This window comes from Capricornis sumatraensis, chromosome 17 (genome assembly GCF_032405125.1).
Source record: "Capricornis sumatraensis isolate serow.1 chromosome 17, serow.2, whole genome shotgun sequence".
NCBI lineage: Eukaryota > Metazoa > Chordata > Mammalia > Artiodactyla > Bovidae > Capricornis > Capricornis sumatraensis.
Window position 1 is genome coordinate 76,599,512 of NC_091085.1, and position 17,730 is coordinate 76,617,241.

The 17,730-nt window shown below is 54.8% G+C and overlaps 1 protein-coding gene across 2 annotated transcripts in view; it reads left to right on the forward strand.

Annotated features, from left to right (window-relative positions):
* LIMK2 (LIM domain kinase 2) overlaps positions 1 to 17,730 on the forward strand; it is a 52,084-nt gene that overhangs the window by 24,168 nt on the left and 10,186 nt on the right. The window contains exons 1-5 of one of the 2 annotated variants that reach the window (XM_068989568.1): positions 6,313 to 6,422; positions 14,685 to 14,820; positions 15,490 to 15,599; positions 16,130 to 16,318; positions 17,436 to 17,541. In XM_068989568.1, the coding sequence (XP_068845669.1) occupies positions 6,370 to 6,422; positions 14,685 to 14,820; positions 15,490 to 15,599; positions 16,130 to 16,318; positions 17,436 to 17,541 (594 nt within the window). In that variant the 5' untranslated portion in view covers positions 6,313 to 6,369. Of the gene's footprint in view, positions 1 to 6,312; positions 6,423 to 14,684; positions 14,821 to 15,489; positions 15,600 to 16,129; positions 16,319 to 17,435; positions 17,542 to 17,730 lie in introns of those variants that run through there. The other variant, XM_068989567.1, reaches the window with a different exon arrangement.

A 17,730-nucleotide genomic window follows, 5' to 3' on the forward strand; every position in this document is an offset into this window, starting at 1 on the left:
GGGGACCTTATGGGTGTAGGAACAAAACCGCTGTTAGTAACTTTTGAGAAACTGTGCAGAATGGGGTAATCCCCCCGGGTGTGATTGCTTGTTACTGTATAATTGTTAATACCTGCTGTGTTCCAGGCATTGGGGATCTAATCATGAATAAGAATGGAGATGGCTAACTGGCCTGGTTTTCAAAAATGAAGAAAAATAGAGATCCTGGAAAAAGTACTCATAATCTTTTTGACTTGATTCCTTCACAGAGGCCTGATGGGATTTTGTGGACAAATTCCACTGGGGTTCCGTGGAATTTTGCAGATGATGGAATAGGTGGGCAGTGAACACTTAGGACAGGGGCTTCAGCAGCTGTGGATCCATCGTGACTCGTTAGACCTGACTTCATGTTCTCGTTGGGTCCTCTTGAATTCTACAAGGCATTGGATAAAATCTTTTGTGACATCCTAACAGTGCGAATGTGGGCAGGAAACCTGGAGAAATCGGAGGCAGAAGTTCAGGGTACCCAGCACTTTGGGGCCCTGTATTGTTGCAGAGGCCGGATTCCTGAATACTTCACTTGGGCTCCTGTTGAGGAAAGGCCTTAGGACTGGAGGTCGGCAGACCCGGCTTTTAATCTCAGCCCTGAGCTTACCACAGTAACTCGGATGGGTTGCTAACATCTGTTGGTTTCCCTTGCCTTATCTGTGCTGTACATACTCCTTTAGAGGTTGTTGCAGGGACTGACTTGGATGATGAGCTTGAAAGCTCTCTGTAAATGGAGAACACTTTATAAACCTTAGTTTTCATCACCAGTCTAGAAGTTGCTCATAACAGGGTTCCTGAACCATTTACTAGGTATCTGTGAACATCAGGTGTGGACCTCACATATTCGATCTGGAGGTAGGTAGATACAGGCTCCGAATCCCTCTTGTATGTGATGTGCTTGAGGACGCATCAGGGAATCCCCTTCCCGAGAAGGTATGAGTGCTTTGTGGGAGGTGGGCCTGGAAAAGGAAGGAGACAGCTGCCGGCTGGGGGTAGAGGAGGCTGCAGAAACAGCTAAGGGAACAAGGGCTTGGGGACTACCCAGGGAGAGCCTGCATGGCTGGGTCAGAAAGTGGAGGGGAGGAGGTGGCCAGAGCCGTGACCCCAGGAGCGAAGCTGCAGAGACAGCCTGGGGATCCCCCTTGCAGGGCGCCCAGGCAGGCTTAGCTTTGGACAGGAGCGCTAGGAAAAGTGTGTGAAGTGTTTGCTCTTAACTGTGGGACTTCTTTTTGTTTTTGTCCATTTATCATTTTAAAAACCAGCACTTAGGAGCTTCCCTGGTGGTCCAGTGGTTAAGAATTTGCCTTGTAATGCAGGGGACACCGTTTCCATCCCTGGTCTGGGAAGATTGTACATGCCACATGGCAACTAAGCCTGTGCACCACAGTTACTGAGCGCATGTGCCCTAGAGCCCATGCTCTGCAACAAGAGAAGGCGGCGCACCACAACCAGAGGGTGGTCCTGCTAGTGACAACTAGAGAAAACCCGTGCACAGCAGCAAGGACCCAGCACAGCCCAAAAAAGCAGCACTTAGGGATTTCCCTGGTGGCCCAGTGGCTAAGACTGTTCTCTCCCAATGCAGGGGGCCCGGGTTTGATCCCTAGTGAGGGAACTAGAGCCCTCATGCTGCAAGTAAGACCTGGAGCAGACCAAAAAAAATAAATAAATAATATATATATATATATACATATATGCGCAGCACTTAAATGTAAGAAAAAAATGTAAGCAGTATCAAAAAGGTAGAGAATGAACGCTGTTTCATCTGTGCTGCTTGTTCCATTACCCTAGAGAGAAACCGATTAGCCATGCGGTAGAATCCAGCACGATCGCTAAGGATTGTGCACGCAGACTTTTGAAACAGTGGGATCACTCTGCACATTCTCTGCGACGCCTGGATTTTCCATATGACGCCTCATCCGGGACAGTTTCTGTTTCAGGACCTAAGGTCTCCCTCCTTATTTTTAACGGCTGCATAGTCTTCTGTCACATGGATGTGCGATTGGATTTAGCCCAGTCCTGCTGACAGACACATGGATTGTTCCTCATCTTTTAGTATTAAACCATGCTGTGAACACGTGTCTCGGCACATCTGTAGGAATATTTCTCTGGGCAAAACTTCTAGCAGTAGAGTTGCTGGGACTCACCTTCCTGAGAGCTGACTGCCGCTGTAGTGTGGAAAATGAGCTGGAGTAGAAGGGGAGCAGAGGCAGGGAGAACGGCCAGCAGATGGGGTGACGCCGCTCCCCGGCTAAGGTCCCTGAGTACCCGTCCCTGGTCAGAGTCCTCCCGGCCAGTAGAGGGCCCCACAGGGACAGAGTCCTCAGGCGTCAGGCTGTCTGACCAGAGCTGCCTTGGAGAAGAGGCTGGGGTGATTCATTCATTCACAGTGTTACTTGGGGCCGCCGGCCTGGAGGGCTGTCCCCTCCAGCCTCTCACCAGCCACCTTGAAGCCCGGCTCCTCGGCTGGGCTCCCTGCCAGGCTTCCAGCTTGTGAAACGTGCAGATTAATGCCTCTCCTGCCACCTTCCCCTGCCGCCACGCCAGCCCAGGGATCCCGGCACTGCCTCTGGCAGCATCTGTGTCTTGTGCCAGCCACTCTGGTACCTAGAAGAGTGGCTTCTCACTCAGAACCAATATCCAGGGGCAGGGCATGGAAGTACCGCCTCCACTGTGACCTTTCACCTCCTGTTCTGAGGAGTTCGGGCCCTTCGAAGTTGGCCCCGAGGAGCCACACTTGGGTCTGAGCGGCCAGCGGCTCCTCACATCTGGTGGTCCCCCATCTTTCGTGGTTTCTCTGGAGGTCTGGATTTATGGGTGTCAAGCGGACTCTACCTGGGAGGGGCCTAGGAGGCGGCTGCACCTCTTCCTGGGGGAGGTCCTCACATCAGTTCCCCGCACACCCACCCACCCACCGACTCCTTTGTGAGGGAGCAGGGGGATGGAGAGAGCCTGCAGCCTCGCTCGCATTCCTAGACACCGACTCACTGCGCCCGCGCCGCTGGAACAGCAGAGCTGTGTGAAATGTCAAGAGGAGTTATGCTCGCGGGCTCCCTGGCCCTGTCTCGCTGTGGCTCGCATTTTCTGCCACCCGCACTCTGTTAATCAGATGGAAATCGGAAGGTGCAATTAGAAGATAATTTGCTAGTTCCAGACTTAATTTGGGGCCCCCTCCTTGCCTGATCGAATTACAGGGGAACATAATAGATTTTTGGTGAGAAGTGGTTGGCTGGAAGAAAGAGAGCTCCCCGCTCTCCAGCTGGGCGGGCCTTTCGGTATCCCGCGTGCCGTCCCCCCTCTGTTCTGTGCGCCCCCCTCCTCTCTGGCTCTTGTGTGGCCCCTAGGCTGGAATCCTGATCCTCCCAGGGACAGCTCAAGAGGTCTAAACTCAAATTGAGACCCAGGGGAAACGGGGAGCCCTCTGCAACTTCACAGGGCTGAAAAACACGGAAGCTGGCCCTTTTTTACAGACATCACCGAGACCGAGACAGAGGCAGCAACTTGCTGAAGGCCACAGAGCGAGCCTGTAGCGGTAGTAACAATGGTCTTAATGATATTAGCAGCTAACATTTATCAACCCTTAATGTGTTCCAGACTCTGTGCCAAGGGCTTACGTGCAGGGCCTTGTCGCATTCAAACCCAGACAGTCTGGCTGCAGTCCCAGGCCAGGCTCCAGCATAGCAACGGTAGAGCCCAGGATCGACAGCCCAGGTTCGAATCCCGCCTGCACCTCTCACACGTGCAGCTGGTTGACCTCAGGCACGGGGTCTATACTCTGTGTACCTCGGTTCCTTCCACCATGAAAAGCGGGGAGTCACAGGACTGTCAGCTGGCATGGTTTAAGTCCATTCATGTGTGTAAGGCGCTGCGCAGGGCTTGGGCAGGGTGCGCGCTGGTCCAGTGCTCACTGCCCGCGGCCGCCTCGGGGGCTGGAGCGTGGGGCCCGTGTGGTAGGACACAGGCGTGGCTGCTGTCTGCACGAATGCAGGAAGTGGTCTTCAGTATTAGAGACAGGCACAGTGTGGTTGAGGGAGCTGCCTGCGGGGCAGAAGCCAGCAGACGAGCCCACTGCCTCTTTTTGTACAGCCTTTTGATTTTCATTTTTTATCTTTTTTTTTTCCAAAAATATATTTATTTATTCGACTGCGTCGGGTCTTCTTGCAGCATGCGGGCTTTCTCTAGTTGTGGTTGCCCTGCGACATGTGGGTTCTTAGTCCCCTGGCCAGGGAGCAAACCCATGTCCTTGGCATTGGAAGGCAGATTCTTAACCACTGGACCACCGGGGCAGTCCCTTCACATTCTTAAACAGAGGAAAGCAAAAGAGTATTTTGTGGCATGTGAAAACAGCACAAAATTCAAACTTCCGTATCCATAAGTAAAGCATTATGGGAACATAGCAACATCTCTTCGTTTGTTTTATATATATAGGCCACTGTCGTGCTGCAGTGACAAAATCCGCATTCATTTTAGGCCTCCACAGCTTAAAATGTTTGCTCTCTGGCCCTTTACAGAAAAGTGTCCCAACTCCGGCTCTTACTGCATTTGAAACCCAGCTCCCTCACTCAGCAGCTGTTTGTCTTCAGGCTAGTGACACAACGCTTAGGAACCTCGGTTTCATCATCTGTTAAATGGGGGTGATAACATCTACCCCACGTATTGGCCATTTAAGTATGACAGATAAGTGATAATGCAGGGCCTGGAACATCCTAAGTGCTCCGTAAGTGGTAGCTTATAACAGGGTGCAGACACCCTGTCTTATCACTTGTGTCCTTATCCCCGTGCCCCATCAGTAGAGGAATGGGAAGCGGCCCCCCGAGCTCCCAGCCTCCACCTTCGCCACGGGCTTTCCTGTTGCTGGGACAGGGTGACTTACATGGAGAGGAGCGTGGGAGAAAGCAGGCGTCGCTCCCTCAAGTCCAGCAGTGGGGTCTGGACGTGCCCCCATTTTCCTCAGGCAGAGGGTGAGGGACTCTCGATGGTGGGCCCTGGTTTAGCCAGTCCCCTCTCCAGACACCTGGCTCATCGTCCCCACAGGCACCCTGGGCCTTGCCCTCCATCGTGCCCTGGTTTTCAGTGTGAGAAGCCTGGTTTCCGTGGACACCGGGGAAGAAGCACCACTGCCTGCTGAGGCCGATGGGTGGCATTCCGGGAATGAATGAATGAGTGACAGGGCACAAGTGACCTGGACTCCAGTCCTGTGCTCCTCCTGTGTGCAGAAGGGTTTTGCGGGAGATGTTTTACTTTGAAGAGGCAGAATGAAGCTCGGCGGCTAAGACCTCCAGCTCTAGAGTCACATGAGCCTGCATTTAAATACCAGCCCTGCTGCCGACTAGTTATTTGGCCATGGGTAAGTGACCTAATCTCTGTACCTCGCTTCCCTTGTTTCCACTGAGGAGATAGCTCCCATGTCAGAGAAATAAAACAGTATCACACGGCGCTTGTCACAGGAGACACGGCAGGCAACATAACGCTCTGGGCCTTGTTTCCTCATCTGCGGTGCAGCTCTGCCCAGAAGTGGAGTGCCCAGGCCAGGCAGAGGGAAGGAATGAATGGGGATCCTCGTGCCAGCACCGAGTAGATGCCAGCCCGGAGCCGAGAGCCCAGAGGGCAGCTCCCAGGCCCTGGGTCTCTGGATGGGCCTCTGCGGCCGAGGGCCCCCCCATTAGGGGGTGTGGCTTGGCCTGGAGCTGGTCTCCTGGGCTTTTCACCTTCGAGCAGAGTTCCCATCCTTTGGGCAGCTCTTAAGGCCGGGGACACTTGGGGCAGCTGTGCCCACCCCGTCTCCTGCGCTGCCCTTCCTGAGGCTCAGGGATGGACACCCAGCCAGTCCTGGTTATTGTCTGCGGCGCCAGCCTGCAGCCTCTCTCCCGCTCGGCTCCACCCCTTGCCTGCAAGGTCTGTTTCCTAATAGCTGCTCCAACCACACACCTCGTTCCGCGCGGAGCCCCTCCCCTTCCTCCCTCCCTCCCCCGGCAGGGGTGGGGCTGCCGCGGAAGGCTAACTTGACAGCAGCGCCTCTTTCTTGGCGAGTCACCGGCCCCTGCCTGAGAATGCCTGAGTGCGTGTAGCCTCTGCAGAGAGGTGCTTCTCCTGAGTCCCGAGGGGCCGCCCAGCCTCGGAGAACCGGGGAGCAGCGTCCCAGCCATGAGCCCCTGCGGGACTTCGCTGGGGGGCAAGGGGCTCAGCGCGCTCACGCCCCTCCGGCCGCCCCGGAGGGAGAGGTGAGCTGGGCAGCCAGTGCTGCCGGAGCCCCAGGCCTGTCATGGTGGCCGCCCGCAGGCCGGAGGCCCTCCCCGACGGGTTTGCAGCTGAGCTTGTGTCTTGTGTGTCTGGCGTGGGAAGAAGATGGGGAGTTACTTGTCCGTCCAGGCTTACTTCACCTCCAGAGACCCCTTCCGGTGAGTCGCTCTTCCCATCTCCTCTTTGGGCCCCGGTCCTGAGGGGAGCACCGAGGCCGCTCTCCTCTGCCTCTCGGGTTTTTCTTGTCCTCATCGTGCGTCTGTCAGGCAGAAGCCAGTGGAAGCCACTTCCCCACAGAACCAGGTCCCCCCACCCCAGGTGCTGGGAAGGGAGGGGAGGGGCGGTCGGGCCGCAGCCGCCAGGGAGCTCGGCCTCCCGGGGCTTCCCAGACGCACCTGGACGAGCCTCCGAGAGGTGCAAGGTGCTACCGAGCTGGCCTGCTCCCCGTGCTGCTTCTTCCGAGGGGAGCGCAGGAGGGGCTGTTCTTCCGGCTCTCCACGTCTCACCTGTGGGCTGTGCCGCCTGCCCGGGAATTTGTCCCAACAAGCAGGATGGGCAGGTTTTGCCAAACAGCGTGGAAGCCGGCGAGGCTGGGTGTGGGCAGCCCGGTACACAGTAAGCTCTCTCATTACACACGTTTGTTCTCTTAATAGCAGGCGCCTTGGCCTCTGGCCTCTAAGGGCTCCTGCGCTCCCTGTGAGTAGGGTTGCCTGGCAAAGGCCCGGGCACGTGAGACCTGGGGCAGCTGGCTTTGGAGGGTCCGGAGCTGGGGGGCCAGCCCCCATGCCTGCCAGGTCCCCAGGCCCGAGCTTCTGCAGGGCTTCTCAGAGGGAGATGTGGAAACTTCCGGTCTACCTCCGACCTGCCTTTCTCTGCTGTCTGCCCCACCCCACCTCCCAACAGAAACTCCCCAGGGGGTTCTGGCCTCTGGGTCCCTCCTGGCTGGAGCCATTCCTGGCTGGGGTGGAGCTTGTTTTCATTCTTTGGGAGCAGCCTGTTCTGAGGTCTGCCTCCCCCTCACCAGTGGTCCTGGTCAGCTTCTCCTTCTGGCGTCCCCAGCCCGGCCCCTTGCCCAGACTGCGCTGCGGGGATCAGAGTCTCAGAGTCGGGTGGCCATGCCCTGGGCAGAAAAGCAGAGCACCACGTGGCTTCTCAGAATCACCGGACCCTGGCCGAGTGGTGGGAAACTCCAGGGTCTGAGGGGGCGGGATAAAACTGGTCCTCAGGGCTGCCTCTTCCAGACTTCCTGCCTGGCACTTCATCCTGCAGTCTCTTAACAGCCTCAAGACCTTTGGTGTCCCCATTTTACAGATATGGTAGTTGCTTTCAGCAGAGTTAACTTGCGGGGTCTCTCTGGCCAGCCTCATCTGTCTGCATCGGTTTGTTTTCTCGTCCTCAGGAGGCTGCACCTCCCCCTGCATGTATCTCCCCCAGGACCATTCTCGGGTTTGCTTTCCTCTAGCAGAGGAGAGAGCGAGCAAGCAGGGAAAGGCTTCCCCATAATTTTCCTGGCACATGGCGGGGACAGCAGAGAACCTCCTCTGCAGGGCCATTGGGGATGGGGATTGATCTTGAGTTGTACCATGTGGAATCAAGATGCCAAGTGTTTGAACCAGCCACTAGTTTAAGCCAGGGCCTCATTAATCCCTCTTACTCTTAATCCTGGATCGGCAGCCTGGGGGTGGGGTGGCTCCCTTAGAAGCCAGGAATGTGTGCCCGTTTTAATCTCTGGGGGTATGAGACAGCCTCTCAGGAGCTCAAGCAGATAATGGACAGTCAGCATGGACCCGTGAGGACCCGGCCACCGCGCCACCCAGGTCTGCCCGTGCTTTGTCTTGCTCTGCTCCAGCCCCTCCGGGCAACCTGACAGCCCTCCCCTCAGCTCTGTTTGCCCAGCTGGAGTCAGGGGGGACTGACTGGCCGGCCACAGACCCTCTCCCCTCCCCCTAAATGGGAGGCCACATTCCTGAAGCCACTTCTGAAAAGCTAGCCAGCATGGGGCTCTGTGCCCCGCCTCCCCACCCAGGGACCACCCAGACCCTCTCCTCTCCCAGGTGGCAGTCCAGTCAGCCACCAGTGTCACTGCCCGGCCAGAAAGTTGCTTCTGCCCTCGCCCCCTCCTTTACTGCAGGATGTCCTCAAGGGCTGCCCTCTGACCAGGTGCCTGACCCCACCCTGGGGCTCAGTTTCCTCCCCCGCGGAGCATAGGGACTGGATTTCCTGGGCTCCTCAACACGACCCTTGCCAGATTCTGTGGAAGAAATTAAGTCCTTGACCCCAGGCCTTGAGCACAGAGTTCTGGGTCTGCAGCTTCAAGGAGAGTGACGCAACCAGATTCCATGGGGACATGATCAGGCGTGACAGATCGCCGGGGAGGGAAGTGGGAGCCGGGGATGAAGAATGCGATTTCTGTGCCCCAGGCGCCCTTGCCCGGCAGGCAGGCAGGCAGGCATCGTCTCCCTCTGCCCGTGCACCAAGCTTGGGGGCTGAGACAGAGTCATGAGCGTCCTCGCGAGTAAGAAAACCCCTCCAGTCGGAATTTACAGAAGAGGAAAATTAAGGTGGGACTTTGTCTGACATCATTAAAGGATTTTTCTTTTTACAGCTTTCCCCTTAATGCCTGACATCAATTTAGTGAGTTTGGTTTACACATTGTCTCTTGAAGAAAACAAGTGCATCTTTGTATTCTAATGCAACCCTTGTTCAAAGGGAGAAACTCTTCTTAACCCTGCCCACCTTCACAGTCATATTTGGCAGCTGCCTTAGGTCCCCTGGGACTCTCTCTCTCCTCTGAAAAATGAAGGACTCAGATCAGGTGAATGGTTCCCAGCTCTGCAACCCACGTGGCTCCTCAGACACACAAGCCCTCTTCCATTAGCTGCAGCAGCACGGCACAGATTACTTGAAACCACAGGCTTTCTGGCTTCTGGTTGGAACCGAGTCAGCACACTCTGGCAACACTTATTTCTTGCTGATCAGAGGCTTATTATGTGTTTGGTTAATTTTTTCAAACAGGATAACAACCTATTTATTCCATAATAATTACAGCTTAATTGACAGCCTGTTTCAGTCTGCGGAGTCTACAGGAAGGAGGGGTGATAAGGGGTCTGAGGTGGAAGAAGTCTGAGCTCTGACGGACCAGAGTCTCTGGGCCCCTGCTCTATCTGCCCCCAATCCCTTCGGGCCCAGAGGAGGTGTGGCAGCCCCAGTCGTGACACTCAGGCCAGAGCAGAGAGATCTGCCAAGTGCCCCGTCCACCCCAGTCAGTGCTCAGAGGCAGAGGCTGGAAGAAGCTTCTCCCACTCTGCTTTCTGCTCAGTCAGAGGCTAAGGACGAGCAGCCGACCAGGCCCTCAAGCAGGACGTGGGAGGGCTTGTTCTTTAACCTGTGTAAATCCGCGGTAACAATGGCTGTTCTGGCGCTCTCACCACCTCAGGTGGAAAATTTACCTGTAAACATTCGGTCTGAAGAATTTTCATGTGACTGAGGGCTGGGCCTCTGTCTTATCTCACTTGGCTTCTCTCAGCACCTTGCTTGTTCCATCTTGCACACCCTCCATGAACAGTAACTGTTTCCTAATTGGTCAGAATTGATTATAATCAATTGATTTCTAACTGGCTAGATAAATAATTCATTTGGGGACCTTCCCTGTTTCCAGAAATCTGTTTGGTTGTGGGCCAAGAAAAAGGTCCCTGTTGCTCGGGCCCGGGGAGGGAGGGCTCTGTCTCCTTTGACCCTGGTGTTCTCCAATTGGAGAGGGAGGCGGGGAGATGAGCACTTTCTGGGCCAGGCTCACGCTGGGTGTCTGTACGTGGTTTAACTCTCATCATCACCAGTATGCGAATGAGGACACTGAGGCTCAGGGTCATGAAGTAACCGGCTTCAGGTGACTCAGATAGTGACTGGCAAAGACGGAATGTGGACCCAGGTCTTAAGTTATTTATGAAACTTTAATTTGATCATTATTTTTTAACCAGTATGTTCCTTGCTAACTCCAAAGGCTTTTGGTTGGATCTGAGCCTCCCACTGAACCGACCATCAGGGTTTGGTCCACTCTAGCTGCCCAGGCTCTCCATAGTGCTCCGGGAAAGTTCTGGAGGTTGTTAAAGCCCGTGGCTGGAGAGTCTCTGCTCCATTCACTGCTCTGGAGAGTGTGTTGGCTGATGCCTTGGCCCTGGGGTCTGGCTCCACCGCCAGCCCCACCACCTCCAAGCTCAATGCCCTGGGCCTGTAGCCAGGGCACATGCTAACTTTCACTTGAAACTTCAGAAAACTGAAGGCTGGGAAAGGCTTTGGGGAGAAGGTATTGTGGCCATGGCCCCTGAGGACCGAGGTGGGATTCTGCTCAGTCACACCTTACATTCCCAGAGTGCGTTTTGGACCCTCTTAGTAGGGGCAGAGTCTGCCGGGGGCCAGCCTCCCATGGACTCAGCGGAGGAGGAGACTCATTGTGCCACTTAACGTTGGGTCCTTGGGCTTCAGTAGAAGCACCAGCAGGTGTTGACACTCAAAGGGACACGCGCTACCAGGGCTCCAGCCTCTGTGTCTTCACAGACGCGAGCCCCAAGGCCCAGCTTAGTGGATGTGCCGCGCCATGAGGCACGGGCCCACGTCGGTGCAGATTCCGGCTCCATCATGTCTGTTCCGGGCGACTTCGCAGAAGTGACTTGACTCTGCTTTTCAGTCTCCTAGTCTGTGAAACAGGGCTAATCCTATCACCCTGCAGGGTGCGGTCAGGGTTAGAGCTCATGTAAGTTAGGTGTCTCCTCGAAACAGGTCACCGTGGCTGCTGTGAACATTTAAGCGAGTCTGCCCCAGCAATGTCCCCGGAGGCCCAGAACCTCTTGTGTCCTGTGTAAAGCAGCCTGGGGGCCCACAGCCCGGCCTCCTGTCAGGCGTTCAGCTTCCTGCTCTTCAGAGACGCCTGTGGTGGCCGGCCCTGCCTGAGCAGCCGGCTGTGCCCTGTAGAGGCATTCCTTGACACAGATGTGTGCATGGTGGTGTCACGCTCCGGCCAGGTCTTCTTCCCGGGAGGCCGGCACGTCTGGCTCCTGCATGCCTGCACTCGCCCCTCTCCCCAGCCCCCTCCCGGGCCTGGCCTGGGCTACTTGCAAGATATTGGCAGTGGAGAGGAGGATGTGTTTGGTGCTCCCATGCCCTGCAGCGCGCATACCATGGCAGGGGTGTAACAGGGCCCCGGCCAGCAGTTGGTGCAGGTTCGTCTGCAGCAGCTCTCCTCCACCTCAGACAGGAGAGGGGCAGGCGGGGCCCAGCTACTGGGAGCCACGGAACCCTAGTGCTCCCACCTGGACCGCTGGTGCTCGCCACGCCCACAGTGTTCACTCTGGAAATGTTTGCTGAGGGCTTACTCCGAAGGCCCTTTGCACAGTGCTGAGTCTCGCAGGGGTGAGTGGGACGCTGTTCCTCTCCTCAGTGAAGGAAGAAGCCAGGTACCCAGATGCTTTACATCAGAAGGTGGGAGAATGAAGGCCTGCCCCTGGTGCCGGCCCCTGTACCGGGCATGTCACCACCGCCCAGAACTGAGTTCTGTCCTCACTGCCTGCCTGAAAATAGGTGATGTTGCCACTGCAGAAATGAGGAGCCGAGCAGCTGGCCTGAGATCACCCAGGAGCGGGGCGGGGGGAGGTGCGTGGTGCTGAGATTGGAGCCTTGGAGCATCCAGGGGAAAGTCTAATCCCCTCAGTCTACAGGTGGGGGCACTGAGCCCAGAGAGGGAGAGGGGCTTGTCCAGAGACATATGGTTCCTAAGAACCTGAACCTGGTGTCTCCTCCCAGCTCAGAGCGCATGTAAAAGTGTGCCTTTTACGCTGAGAGGAGCTGGAGTTGCGTGCCCAGAACGGGGGTCTTCCCCTCCACCTCCTGTAACTTGTGGTCTGCACTGAGCCGTCCTGGGTACTTCACATCCATACTCATCTACCTGAAATTCAACAGCCAAAGGACAAATGAGAAATGCTAAGGGTGGGTGGCTGATGGCGGACGCTCCATCTCGGCCTCTCCCCCTGCCATGTTAATTAAGTTTTGTTTAGATTTTCTCTTCCTCCACTCGTTATAAGCTCTTGGAAGTGGAGGAGGGGACCCTGTATAATCTATCTTTTCTATCTGCAGCACCTACCAAGTTACTGTAAGAACACACTTGCTTTGCCCTTCACAGTTTACAGAAGACTTTGCTCTTTATTAACTTGTTCATAGTGGCTCTTTGTAGTAGATGCTATGGGTCACATTCTGTCAGTGAGAAAAAGCTAGTAAGAGAAGTTGTCCAAAAACCACCCAGCTAATGGCAGTAAGTGGCCAATAACAGGAGCTTCCATTATCATCATCACTCGATAGCAGTGGACACTACAGCATTCTTAGCGTGCTAAGCCTTTTATATAAGCTGTCTTATTTTAAAAAATATTTTTGGCTCTGCCACACAGCTTGTGGGACCCTAGTTCCCCAAGCAGAGATTGAACCTTTGCCCCATACAGTGGAAGCACAGAGCCCCAGCCACTGCACTGCCAGGGAGGTCCCAAACTGTCTAGTTTAAAACGTATTATTTTATTTTCACAGTAGTCTATCTTACAGATAAGGAAGCTGGGTCAGAGAAGTGAAATAACTTGCCCAAGATGACATAACTAGTAAGCGGCAGGTCAGGATTTAAACCAAGAACAGTTCCACCCTTCCTCTCAGAAAGCAAGGAGAGTGTGGGTGCTGCGAGGCCTCGATGACAAGAGCAGAGTCTGCTAACTAGGCAGAGGGAGGTGGGACGGGCTCACCCGGCCGAGGGGCTCTTAGCTCTGAGTGCCAGGGTCAGACGTGAGGATGATCGCGTGTGTAGGCATGACCCCAGAACACCCCCAGCCTGAGCAAGTGTGGAGCTTCACAGCCCAGTGACTGGGGGAGAAAGGAGCTCTGGGCTCACACACATGTTACACGGTGCTGATGGAGGTTCTCTTTCCCTCATTATTTTATTTTGAAAAATTTCAGATCTATAGAAGAGTTGAAAGACTAGTTGAAAGAACACTCATATATCCTTCACCTAAGATTCGTCACTTGTTACATTTAAGCCACTTTATATGTCTGTATACACACATACACAGAGTTTTATTTTTTACTTATTTACAAGTAAATTGCAAGTAAAAGGAAATCAGTCCTGGGTGTTCATTGGAAGGACTCATGTTGAAGCTGAAACTCCAATACTTTGGCCACCTGATGCGAAGAGCTGACTTATTTGAAAAGACCCTGATGCTGGGATTGAGGGCAGGAGGAGAAGGGGACAACAGAGGATGAGATAGTTGGATGGCATCACTGACTCAATGGACATGAGTTTGGGTGGACTCTGGGAGTTGGTGATGGACAGGGAGGCCTGGCATGATGCGATTCATGGGGTCGCAAAGAGTCAGACACGACTGAGTGACTGAACTGAATTGACTCTCCTTATTAGTTTACTATTTTTCTTCTATAAACTCTTCTATATAGGCAAAGCATCATTATCGCATCTAAAAAATTAACAGTAATTTTGCATTATAATCTAATGTATAGGCGAAATTCAGATTTCCTCAGTTCCAAAAATGTCAGTCTTGTCTGTTGTCATTTTCAATCCAGAATCAAATCCAAGGTTTAGGTGTGGTATTTGGGGGTTTCTGTGTCTCTGGGCTTTTCTAATCCCTGTGCCTTAACTTTTTAAAAGAGAAAAGACCAGTTGTCTTATAGAATGACCTCCGCTTTCTGGATTTGCCTGGTTGTTTCTATATACTTGATCTGTTTTTCTCAAGGATACTCATAGGTAATGCTGTCGGAGATGGGTAGGTTATGAAGAGTGGAGGTCACTGAGCTTCTTTGGTTCATTGAGGTATCGGTCTTGACTAGAAGTTCTTAACTGGTGCATGAATGGGCTTCAGTCCTATGACATGTACCCCGTACCTAAATTATATGCACATTTTCCTCATATGTGTATTTTTGGGGGAGAGGCTTCTTACTCAGTCACTAAGTCATGTCCAGCTCTTTGCAACCCCATGGAGTGCAGCACACCAGGCTTCCCTGCCTTCCACTATCTCCCAGAGTTTGCTCATTGAATATGTGATGCCATCCAACCATCTCATCCTCTCTGTCACCCCCTTCTCCTCCTGCCCTCAATCTTCCCCAGCATGAAAGTCTTTTCCAGTGAGTTGGCTCTTTGCATCAGGTGGCCAAAGTATTGGAGCTTCAGCTTCAGGATGAGTCCTTCTAGTGAATATTCAAGGTTGATTTCCTTTAGGATTGACCAGTTTGATCTCTCTGCAGTCCAAGGGACTCTGAAGAGTCTTCCCCAGCATCACAATTCAAAAGCCAAGAGGTTTCTTGGCTCTTATCAAATTATCAAATTCTCCAAGGACTTCAAGACCCAGAAAGGTTTAGGTTTTTGTTCTTGCCTTGCTTTTCAGGTGTTCTGAATGCCAGGATTCCCTCACCAACTGGTACTATGAGAAAGATGGGAAGCTGTACTGCCACAAGGACTACTGGGGGAAGTTTGGGGAGTTCTGCCACGGATGCTCTCTGCTGATGACGGGGCCCGTCATGGTGAGTGCATCGCTCCATCTCTGCCCCCTCCGTCGTCAGAGTTCATTGGCAGTGCCTCCAGTTCCCTGTAGCCATCCACCTTCTGTCTTCCCGTCAGCTGAGGCCTCTGCCTTTATTTATTTAGTCACTTAACAGATAATTTTTAGGACCTATTAGGTGCCAGATATGATCCATCTCTCAGAGACTTAACAGTCCAGTGTTGGGAGGGCTGGGCAGGCAAGGAGGGGAGACGGTGAGATGGGATGGGGCCCTAAAGGGGAGCGTGAGCCTCCCTCCTGGGGATGATGACTTCTGGGGGCCTGTGCCCATGGCTGAGACCAAGAGTTTTTTTCTTACAATCTCGGAAATGACAGGGAGGGACTTCCCTGCTGGTCCAGTGGTCAGGACTCATCGCTCTCACTGCCAAGGGCTTGGATTCTGTCCCTAGTTGGAGAACTAAGATTCTGCAGGTCACACAGTGTTGACAAAAAGAAATGACAGAGAGGCACCAATCCAGCCCTTTCTCTGGAAGCTCTGGGACGGGGAGGGCAAAGGTCAGCGATGACTGGGCAGGGATGGTCTGTAGATCCCTGATGGGAGGCCCCTCACCCACGCCACCCTCCACTCCGGCAACAGCAACAACTCATTTCCTCCCCGCATCTGCCCACCCTTCTCGCCACCTGCCCACAGGTGGCCGGGGAGTACAAGTACCACCCAGAGTGCTTTGCCTGTATGAGCTGCAAGGTGATCATCGAGGATGGGGATGCATACGCCCTGGTGCAGCACGCCACCCTCTACTGGTAAGATGGTGGCCCCGTGTCCCTCCTTCCCGACAAGGGTGGCTGAACGGGAAGGGGAAGCGTCAGTGTGGATCGGGCAGGAGGACTGCTGGGGTCTCAGTGCACTGATTATATTGCTGTCACAGCGGTGGCTCTTGACCAGCTCTGAAAGCTGTGAGCAAGATAATGAACGTCTCTGCCCTCTGTCCGTACCTACTGGGAGAGTAAGCATACTGCCCTGCAGGCCTCCCAGAGGGAGACGATGGCTGGGAGGGGACTCTCGGAGGGGGAGCCCAGGATGTTAAAGGCAAAGGCCCCTTAGAACTCACTCAGCCCAGCTGCCTCGGTCGACAAAAAAAGTCAGGCTGAGGCCCAGTTCTTACCTTGAGTCAGAGGCAGAGAACCCAGGCTGCTCATTGTGAGCGACCAGCTGGGATCAGGCAGGGCAGTGAACATGGGGCCATGCGCTCCACCGCTGGAAGGCTCCTCGTTGCTGGGGGCTTCAAGGTGGGGCTCCAGGATCTAAGCCCCCTTTCTGCTCCTCCCCGCAGTGGGAAGTGCCACAACGAGGTGGTACTGGCACCCATGTTTGAGAGGCTGTCCACGGAATCCGTCCAGGACCAGCTGCCCTACTCTGTCACACACATCTCCATGCCGGCCACCACCGAAGGCAGGCGGGGCTTCTCCGTGTCTGTGGAGAGTGCCTGCTCCAATTACGCCACCACTGTGCAAGTGAGAGAGTGAGTGCCTGGGGTGGGGATTCTGGAGCGGAGCACACAGCAGGCCTCGGAGCCCCCGCATTCACATCACGTCTCTTCTCCTGGGTTCAGTGTGCTGTCGCCATGCCTGGGCCCTGGCACTGACTGCCCTCACCCGCCACCGCGGCCGCTTTCCGCCAGATACTAACACCAGAACCGCTCACCTTTCACGGGTCGAGTTTCACATCATGTTTGCTCTTTGAAATTATCTGGCTTGGTTATGTCTGTTTATCACCTGTCCACTCACGGGTTCCCTGTGGAGCTTAGTCCGGTTCGTTGCTGCACACCCAGGGCCTGGAGCAGTGCCTGGCACACAGTGGGTGCACAAGGATTGTTGTTCCATTGGTTGAGTGAGTGAATGGAGGAAGGAGGAGAAAGAGGTAGAGACTCCATGCTGTGTCCAGGCCGGCGACCGGATGGGGAAAGGGTCTGTCCATCTAATACCAGTCGTGAGGCACTGTGGCTCCCAGCCCTTTAGACGGTGATCATGTGCTTACTGTGTGCCGGGTGCTGGGTGCTCACAGCAGAGGGGGATCCTGGGGCTGGGAAGTCAGAGGGAGGTGAGGTCTGCTCTAAGCCTGGAGCTGTGTTCAGGACAGAAGTGGGGGTCTGTGGCTGTGTCTGGTATAGACTGGGTGGTTGGGAGTAGCCAGAAGGGGCCTGTTAAGTCACAGAGAGCCTAGATCATGAGGATCCAATGGGTCTTGAGGGATTTAAGCAGCAAGGTGACATGACCAGGTCAGCGTTTTAGAAGCATCGCTGCTGTGGAAGTGGGACGGGAGAGGGGCAGGCCTAGAGGTGCAGAGACCAGTTAGGAGGCTGATGCATGGAGCAAGAGACGGGTGTTGGTAACCATGATGATGGAGCCTTCTTCAGGACGTGAGGATTGGGGGGCTGCGAGGAAACTCCCGAAGCAGGGAGTGCCGTCTAGCTTTCTGGCTTAGGCCTCTGGGTGATGGGGTGGGACCTCTCCCTGAGTGGCCTGGGCCTTGGGGGCCAGTTGAGGCCCAGGGCCTGGTGAGCCCTCCCTGCACGAGTGAAATGGGCCAGGCTGTCTTTAAAGAGGCCTCTGCCCCGCCTCCTCTCTTGTCCGGCCCAGGGTCAACCGGATGCACATCAGTCCTGACAACCGCAATGCCATCCACCCCGGGGACCGCATCCTGGAGATCAACGGGGCCCCCGTGCGCACGCTGCGCGTGGAGGAGGTACTGGGTGTCCTGTGGTGGGGAGGGGGCGGACCGTTAACAGACCCTCTTTGTCTGGCCACTGAGCCTGTGAGCACCGGTGACCCCCTCTGTCAGCCTGGCTTGTTCCCAGGGCAGCAGGGATGGCTGGCCATGTTGGGGAGTACCAGGCTGTGGGCAGAGGGCACGGTGTGGCCAGCGGCCGCCGGA